The 9,800-nt window shown below is 46.9% G+C and overlaps 1 protein-coding gene across 4 annotated transcripts in view; it reads right to left on the bottom strand.

Moving 5' to 3' along the window:
- Positions 1-9,721, bottom strand: part of LOC142583566 (phytanoyl-CoA dioxygenase domain-containing protein 1-like) — a 29,740-nt gene extending 20,019 nt beyond the window's left edge. Inside the window, exon 1 of one of the 4 annotated variants that reach the window (XM_075694060.1) lies at positions 9,416-9,721. In XM_075694060.1, the coding sequence (XP_075550175.1) occupies positions 9,416-9,460 (45 nt within the window). In that variant the 5' untranslated portion in view covers positions 9,461-9,721. The other 3 variants (XM_075694055.1, XM_075694067.1, XM_075694075.1) reach the window with 3 other exon arrangements.
- Positions 9,722-9,800: the final 79 nt, after the last annotated feature.

Genomic DNA, 9,800 nt, shown 5'->3' on the forward strand with positions numbered 1-9,800 from the left:
TGGATGGATTCCTGCCTGGCGTGTCCATATGATTGCTATCACAATAAAATGTCATCGTAAAATCATCTTAAAAAGGTCTAGTGTGATGACATCGCTGCCATGTGCCTTATGCTGTAGGTGCGAAGGTGAGCCGAGAATGATGGTGGCTTGATGCGGCGACATCTTCTCAAGCACGCAAAGAGCCGTGCTCCCATAAGGGCAGGGCTTCACTGGAGGGGCTCATAGGGTGGCAAACAGTACAGTGCGCACATGCACGCATGCACGCACACAAACGCACACATACACGTTCCCATGTTCGTTATATGCGAACATTTGGCTTAACCGAGTCTGTCTTAACGAGAGTTCACTGTGGGTGTGTGTGTTTCATATATATATATATATATATATATATATATATATATATATATATATATATATATATATATATATATAACAAACAGCATGGGAACATTTATTTAATTTCCCAGACTAAATGCCAAAAAAAAATCTGCTTAAGGTGAGCTGCCTCACACATACTCTTCGGTTAAGACGAACATTCGGAGTGACCCACCACCACTACCAACACTGGAGTCTAGGGCGCCTCGTTGCGCTGCGCCCGGGGGGGAAGGGGGGGCGCATCGAGGCACTTTACTGGAGGCCTGCGGTGCACATCGCCAGAAGACACAGGCGAAAACAAGAGGAGGAAACAAATAAACGTTGGTGACGTTTCACATCGTGAACACGGGTGACGCGCAAGCGTATGGGTGCTATAGGCCTCGTGCACCGCCTATAGAGGCGCCACTGATAGCCACCTAGCGGGCGCTTCCAACAATACGCGCGGGAGCAGTAGCAGACGACAACGCTTTGCAGCAAGGGTGACTGAAGTTCGCGGCTGCCTTGTTCGGGCGCCAGACTGCTACTTCTGCGGTGACAGCGGTAGGGAAGACGCAGACCTCTGTGGGGGCGGGTATGAACAAGATGTTACCGGTTTTTGGGGCAACATGGTCCACACACGCGCCAGGTGCGTCCCGCAGACAAACGCCATGAAGACCATTTACATGAAGTGGAGCTCATGTAAACTAGCCGACAAATTTTGTTGACTAATGCGATGTCTCGACCGTGTTCTTTTTTTAATTCTACCCTTGCCGTAATGCTGCTTCTGTACCTCAATAATAAGCACCCGTCGTTAGTGCAGGCTTAGATAACAAATCCGCACGGTGCGATGTCTGCATATATGCCGTTGTGATTTTTCTGCCGATGAATACATGTGACGCCGCCGAATAAGTGTAGTGAAAGTCGCCTGAAGAAGAATAACTGCGAATTTATTGATAGAAACGCGTACACTATAGTCAACGAAGCCACCAAACGCACGGGTTAATAAAAGCGCGTGTTAGCGCTGTACCGCCGAGAAATGCCGTTCGCGCTGCAGTTTTTGCAATTTTAAATTCCCTAAGGGAGCTGCTTGGAAACGTACAAAGTTATAGTCTAACGTTGCAGTACTTTTTTTAAATGTTACTAGAGAGAGGTGCCACATGATATATTTAAAGGCAGAGCAGCGCCAGTCCAATTAGATCCAGCGCTGGCGGCAAGGCCAGGTTTAGTCCTATGCGGCGTAAGCATAATAATAAGAAATAATTTAGTTGAGTAAAAAATTCACTTGCAAGAAGCGACTACGTTGTGAAACAAACAAATCACTCGGCGTGTTAAGTCTGCTCAGACAGCATCAAGGTGTGATGACTTACCAAACGTGACGCGAACTATTCAGCGAAAAATGGAACAAAATACCATATGCAGCAACTATTAGCAATTCTCGCCCTGAGCTACCTATTTTCTAAACACATTTCCCAAAAAACCACGATATCTAAGATGCCCTCGGGCGAAATGAATAAAGCTGTTAAAGAAGCACTTGCTTGGTGTCATTCCGATAAGACACAGCGTGATTTATACCCTTTACAAACGAGGCAGGGTGAAAACCTCGCAGCTCAAAAGAATCAAGAGTTATGCATGAAGCAACTAGCAACAGTTAAACATGTGCGAAGCCACGCATAAAATAGATGTAAAAACATGAAGCGCGCGACAGCTGGTGCGAGGATTTGCCGGGCCACATAAAACTAACAATTTCAGTTCTTGCAAACTTCTGTAGCTTTAACATACAACACAATGCGCTCATGCAGTCGTGCTGCCTAGCTAGCCCAACGCGGTAAAGAAGCGGAAAACAATATAAGCGGCAAACGGCATTCCGAACTTTAGCGAAATTCCTTTAAACCACATGCCGCACTGCAGAAGGACTTATCGCTTACGCGTCTAACTACAATCGAGTAAAAAAATAATAATAAAAAAGAAAAAAAAACGAAGCGACGAAGGAAAGGATGAGAACAAGAAATTTCGCGCCGAAGCGACGATCCATTGCCACCGTTGCTCCTGCTGATGAGGCTTTGCGGGGAATAATTAGAACCCTATCGCCGGCACGTTTTCGCCGGTATTTGAGCCCCCCACCCTGCAACAATTCTTCTTCGACATTCTTCGGAAGCTATGGCCATCCCACACATGCGAAGGGTGTTGCCTATTTTGCTCTCAAAACACAAACAAGACGGAGAAGCACTATCAGCGACGCAACAAACTACGGCGTGCTACGGCGCGCGGCTCGCTCCTCTCCCATGCGTTCCGCGCAAGGCCGCCACCAGTGGCGCGGCCATCGGCGTGCACGCCGCCTATAGCGCGCAGGAAGCTATCGGCCCTCGCTGCACCTAGACGCCTACACTGACCGCATCGCAGATCGTATTCAAGACGGGGCTCGCGCGGCCGCGCCATACGCAGCAGCCGCCGGAGTAGAATGCCCCCTTGTAAATATTCGTTTACTAACTTAATTAACAAGCATGGTGTCAGCGCGCAGGCAAGCATGAACACCACACTCGACGACCACGGACACGCTGTCAAAACGCTGGCGGGAGGAATCACGGCAGCAGCAGCGAGCGAAGTGACCTTCGTGCTGTCTATTGTTTCAACGCAAAGTGAGCAGTGAGAATACAGCGCACGTAAAGCTACGAGCCATCGGCCCACCTATAGACTGTACCCCCCCAAAAAAGATTGCTTTCAAGATAAAGACCGCGCGGCCGAAGTACAATGCCCCCTCCTCCGGTACCATGCGCGCGACAGAAGACGGCGCTCCTCGCAGGTTTCACTTAGGCACTCAAAAAAACACCACGGGGCAGCCCTCCTGGACATTTCTGTAAGTACTCGGAAAACGAGGGAAGTGTTTTACTGTCGAAATAATAATCTTGGGCAAACTGAAAGCGGAGAATCGTTTACACACGCCATCTCTTTACCGAATACGTACAGTGAACGCCACTGCGCGCGGTCGCCGCGATGGAGTCTCCCGAACTGGCATCATGCGTGAAAGGTAGGCAAACGCTGTGAGCAAACCATGTGAAATATGTTCTTATAGTGGGCTGTCTGTGCAAAATGGAGTATAACAGAATGAGGCCTCAATGCAGCGATCGCACGGGTTCGTGGCGACCGACTGCGCGCCTGCATCTATGTACGCGCACAATATTTCTCTTTCGCTGGGAGCGTGTTTTCGTATCGTGCCGTGAGCTTTAGGCAGCAGCATATGATGATTTGACAGCACACAAGCAACCATCGTTGCGTGGAAACTGTCAGCTGTTCAAAAATAATTTCGTTATAGCTACCGAATTCGACACCTTCCAGGGCGACTTGGAATGTCCCGCCGCGACGATTGAATCTTTTTTTCTTTTTTTTAAGGTCCTGGACGTTTAAATACCATTATTTCTCAAGTTGCCTTGTACTGTATGTTTATCGGTATTCTCAGCGAGCAATTACCCGCTGCTTCGTTCATTTAATCCAGTACATTTCATTGTTTGGTGCTACACAAGCGTGAGCATATGTCATGCCTCTTTTCATGTGCTTTTTATGGTTCCCTTTCCATTACTGTGAACTTGCCAGTATCTAGCATCGACAAGTTCATAGACCAAAACTTCATGACATTAGACGGGCAGCGCGAGGGCGAGCGTCTCGGTGCGCGCTTTGTGCTACTCACCGAACATCGCAGCTCCGACGCCGTATTAGAAATCTTCCTCGCGTCTGCGCTTGCTGCACACTCGAGTTGTAGCCGGCGGCTGTCTGCTGGTTCTAAGCCAAGCTTCACGCAGCTTCTTGTCCGGCGGCTACGTGCGCATAAGGCTGACACCGGGCTCCGTTGCGTACTTCCGGCACTGCGGCACCGAGCAGTAGCCTACCATGGTGCGCGCCTCCAAAGGCAGCCACTACCTATTATAGTGCTTTCAAATGTTGTCAAGCAGACACCCAAGGCGGGAAAACCTCAACACTTAATCAGAACCGCAGCGCAGGTGGAGCTTAAACATTCGTTTTCAGCTCGCTTCGGCGCTTCCGAAGCAGCCGACGCGGCCGCTGTGTCCACGTGATCCCTCATGGCACGTCACGCCTACGGTGGCGCCAGCTTATCCAGTGGTGGAGCTCGCCCCCAATAGCGAAGTAACCCAACGCCGCGCTAGAAGTTAGCGCTGTCCGTGTGCCTTGGTTGCCAAGTGCTGTTTTTTTTTTAAGTTGTATTCTAGGTTGCGTTGCTTTGCCGCGCGCTCAGCGCACTCCTTCATACTTTCGCTAGCACATAGCCTGCACCGATCGATGACTTGTGAGACGGCAGATGCCTGCTTTAAATCCCTAGTGAACTTTTTCCAGCGGCATGAAGGCATAGAAGGCTTTTTATCATATATAGGTGAGATGACGTCGTTTGTGGCTGCTTGCCGATTTGCACAGAAGCGCCAAACATCCATCACGGACTGGATGAAACTAAGCAAGAGTACCACTTGAAAACAGTGTTCAATTAAATTCAGCTAAATAAATGCTTTTTATGTCATTTTCTCCCTGTTTTAAGTCTACTTCATTTACAGTTTTGAAGTAAGATATTTGGAAGCACCTGGTCATATTTCCAGTTAGGTGCGACGACGGTGACGTTGAGTGAGTTGATCACTATAGTGACCTAATCATGTCACTCAAGAATAAGCAGTTACTCTCAGAACAATTTCGTTTGATATGCATGTCGGTAGTATAGGAGTGCATGCAAGGTACAAACTTAAGTGAGCTATAATGAGTCGCTTGGTGATTATGTCAAGTGCCCGAGTTACGCGGTGAGCAAGTTTTTACCCTTGCGAACCATTCCGATCGATTTGCATGACGATAGGGAAGGAAATCGCATGTCATGATCGCAACCCAAGTCGCGTAATGTGCGTCACACCTGTCACGAACGCAACTCGTATAGGATGAAATTAGCGATATACCACACGGAAGTGTTTCTGAAGCAGCCATGACGATACTGGTAGTGCAGCGTTGACGTCGATGAGTAGATGGCATTCATTATGCCTGTTACGGCTTCTTTTACAAGAATGACTCGTCTCTATAAAATGTGTGGCACTTGGATTAAAATGGCCGGGGCAAGGATGAAATCAGTTGGCACGCGAATTAATTCGGGTGGCGCCTGGATTATTTTCAACGGCGCTTGGATTAAATTGAGCGGAAAAATCTGTAGAACTAGCCTTGGGAGTGTTATCCAGCGCCAATCAGAGCCATGGTAGGCAGATGTGGAACATCCTTGTTTTGCCCGATGGCGTCACGTAACGCGTGATCTAGCAGAGCAGGCACGTGGCCAAGAAACCCTCCGATGCTACGTAATGACATCAGAGCTGTCAGATTCGAGACCCTCGCTATATATATATATATATTATGAAGGCATTATAGTAAGGCACACACGAACGGTAACTTGAAAGTAACGGTTCGTGCGTGCCTTACTATAATGCCTTTCCACATGACTAAATGTGATTCCTCGTGACAGTCGGTTTCCTCACAACTCTCAAAGGCGACAGAAGTTGTGTTTGGGACGTTCACTTTTTCTTATTTGGCGCTGAAAAAAACCATCTGAAGCAGGTGGTGTAGTGAAGCCGACTTTATCTCGAATTAAATATTTATGGGTGTTCTGCAAATAAATAGATTAGTCTGAGTGCATTTCAAGCATTTATTTAATGTGCCGATTCAATCAAGCACACAAGAAATTTATCTTGGAAACTTTTTTTCAAAGATAATCCGGGAAGATAAGGATTAAATATATGTGATATCTCAGAGCAAATCTCAGAGTCTAGCTGCAACGCAGAACATTAGTTGCCTCCCTTCATTGACAACCTCAGGCACCACAATATATTTAATTTCGTGGTTTCACACCTATTTACCTACAAAAGTGTACAAAATGCATGCGTCTTTGGTATAACACAACCCTCATAATGCACAACTAAACGGATAAAAATGAACTGGTAACACATCATAAAGAAACCAAGGTGAACCTCCCCTTCACTGATTCACGAGCAGATAGCTTCACGCTCAGGTAGCTCATGAAATGTATGCTGTGGCAAGAATCGAAAAAGTGTGGCGACCGTCATGTGCAGTGCCTCGGGGAAATGCACGCAGCAGTCTGTTTTTGCTCATGCAACATCAACCGATTAATCGCGATTAAATTATTAATCGAAAAATTGGAGAACTAGATTAGCCCCGCACAAAGCACTACTGGCAATAAAGTGACCACCAGAGCTTGTCGGATGGATACCGCAGTGCGACAGTTGACCTGCCGAGGAGGGGCCTTGAGCTACGTCACGCAAAAAAGGCCCACATATATAAGTTCCGTGCAGCGATCTACGAACCAACGAGCGGCGCACCTGTGTTGAAAATGAGACGCGGAAGACTGAGTGGGCGACGACGGCGATAACAATTCGATTAGTTCCGGGAACCGTGCTGCTCCTTGGATAGCTTCGGGGTTACAAAACTCCTGGCATGCTACGACATGCTTCCGAGCGCACTTCTGGGCGTGAACCGTGCATGCAGTCACTGCGCTTAATGTGCTGCGATTGTGGTTAATTGTGTGTCCGGCAAACCTTCATTGCCGGTGGAATGTGGATTACGTTCATGCTAGGACATTCCTAATAAGTGCTGCGTGCCCTGCTGGAGCAATTACAAATCGGGGCCGAAAAATCATGCGTTCATGTTTCCGCAAGATCAATTACAGAATATTGGGTGCCAATGCTAAGGCAAAGAAGAGAAAAGCTGGAATTCTGCGGAATAAGGCAGCAGTTTCTTTGTAAATATTTGCATGAATGTTTTTTATCTCCATTGCTAAACTCATTTGAGGTGTTGTAAATATGTGGACTGCGGTACTGTATGTAACAATGCCTCGAAAGCGAAATTATTCGTTTAGAGCCTAATCTAGACTGGAATAAATGCATGCATCCCGAATGTGAAGAAGGGCACACCAGCGAAGTTGTCATGAGATATGTGTTATGGTGCAGTGCTAACATTTTGTTGAATTACTTTTGTGGTCGCATGAACGGCAAACTCTTTGACGCCGACGATAAATCAAGGCAAAAATTGAGCTACCCTGAAGAAGAGGGCAGCACTGCGACTTTTCAATATAAGCCGTGCTCCCTGTCATCATTTACCCGAAATTCGTTCTCAATCCTAAGGTTGAACCGTTTCATTGTTTATATATGGACGAGCTTTTTAATAATGCAGCGCGTAAATGGTTTTGCATAAATAAAATAATCTTGGCACACTATTCTCTGCGGGCCATCTTCTCAACTGTGCCTAAAAAAAAACAACTGCGCTCTGGTTAACGTTGCCCATACGGGCGCGATCCCTTCATTCAACCCGTATCCGTGAGCACGCCGCCGGCCTCTTCGTGACGTCACTCGCCGGGCGCTCAGGCCTTCTCTTGTCTAGGTGGTGTTGGGTCGAGGCCTTCCTTTTAAAATTAGAAGGAGCCGAGCCGCCTCTAATTTTTTAAGGAAGGCCTTTGCCCAACACCACCTAGACAGGAGAAGAGGGGGCCGGGCCCCTCTCTTTACCTTACTTTAAGAACTGCATAAGGGCTGCAGAACATTGCGCCAACTCTCCCCTTTCCTCTCGATGTGCGCGCGCTAGAAGTGCGCTTCAGTGCGCATCGCTTCTACTCCGGCTGCGGTGGCTGAGCGTAAAGCGCGTCCGCGCGCGCCCTACATTGGAGGTAATAATCTGCGGAGGGTTCGAAGGCTCGGCGGTGCGCGCAAGATTGGTGATGGCTTCGTATGCGCTGTGTTCTCGCGCGCCTAGTTCGCATCGAATTAAGCGAGAAGCAGCACGAAGGGGAATTCAGTAGCCGCTGGCTGCCGCTCTTAATCACGTTTATGCAGTTTATGCAGCTGATAAAACTTCTAACTTTACTTCGTATAATGCTTTGCCTTTCAGGCGAAACTGCGACTTTTTTGTTACTCAACTGGCAGCTGTTGTAGCGTTATTTAGTGATTTATCATTACAAAACAACAAAGACAGTGCCACGGATAAACTGGTTCTAAGCAACCTGCAAAAACCATTGACATGTTACTGTGATGTATACAAGCGCATCACTTACACACATGGAATATCTCCAGGATGCAGGAAAAGCTTTAGCAGGAAGTAGATGTCTAAGGATATCCGTCCGTTGAATAATTGTTTCATTCACCGGGATAGAGCTTAATGAACATCAGATATATGTTTAAAACTCATTTGAGTGCCGTATTTACTTGAAAATTAGTTTAACACGAACATAAGTTGACCCCCTATACACACTTAACTAGCCGAGAAAAAAAAAAGTAATTCGAATATAAGTCGACCTACATCTTTTCAGAAAAAGAAAAAGACTTTGAACATGAGACGCTTTAGCATAATCTCGGCTACTAGTCGATGCTACAAGCTGCATCCTCGTCGGACGTGCCAGAGAAGTCGTCCTGATCGTCAGATACTTCCGAGGCATACGTCCTGGGCATCCCAAATGACAGCGTCCTCGTTCCCTGAACGTTTTCTATTATATTTAGTAATGTTATTCTTTTTTTTCCCGTGTGTATATATTAACCACAAATAGTTGCTAATGTACCAGCGAAACCGGCCCCTGAATTCTGCTTGAAGAACGGTGGGCGCGATGGACGGAGAAACTTCGTTATAATCTTGTACTTTTACTATCTGGTCGAGATTCATTGGTCACGATCGAATATAGGTCAATAGTTCATTTTGCGTAAAATTGTGAAAACTTGCACACACACACACACACACACACGCACACACACACACACACAGAGAGAGAGAGAGGTCGACCCATATTGGAAATATGATAGTTGAAAGTGATAGGCCAGTACATAGGTCAAATACGAATCATGCAATTACTCAGCAAAACTGAGACACGCATCAGGACATTTGGACAAGGCGTATATTACGCCGTCTACTCCAATTGCCCGGGCAGGAGATATGGCACCGTGAAAGCTTCGACTACGCAGTCAAGGCAGAATAATATAATATGTACGTACCAATAATGGTCAGAGTTCGTTCACTGTGCATGCTACTCACCTACCTGTTCGACGCATAGCGCAAAGTTGAATTCATTTGCGTCATTCATGACTCGTACTCTTCAACGCCGCATTCCAAATGCGGACGAGAAGCTGCGCTTGAGCGCGAGGGATTCTGTTGCTGCCTTATCGAAAAGTGTAATGCGACACATCTTATCGGTGATTTCAGTGGCCTTCCAGCTGCGAGCTGTGAATGTGCCCGCCTACTGCACTTTCGCTTTCTCTAGACTCTACATTTACTGGTGTTTACCTGTGTTCACGAGAAAAAACACCATGTTCATTTGTATCTTATCTCACTAAAACATTAAGGATGCCCTCGAAATCACAGTTTCTCACGGTAATATAGTGAGAAACTCTATGCTCGAAATGTTGTTTCTTTTTGTATTTCTT

Source organism: Dermacentor variabilis, chromosome 1, assembly GCF_050947875.1.
Source record: "Dermacentor variabilis isolate Ectoservices chromosome 1, ASM5094787v1, whole genome shotgun sequence".
NCBI classification, from domain to species: Eukaryota; Metazoa; Arthropoda; class Arachnida; order Ixodida; family Ixodidae; genus Dermacentor; species Dermacentor variabilis.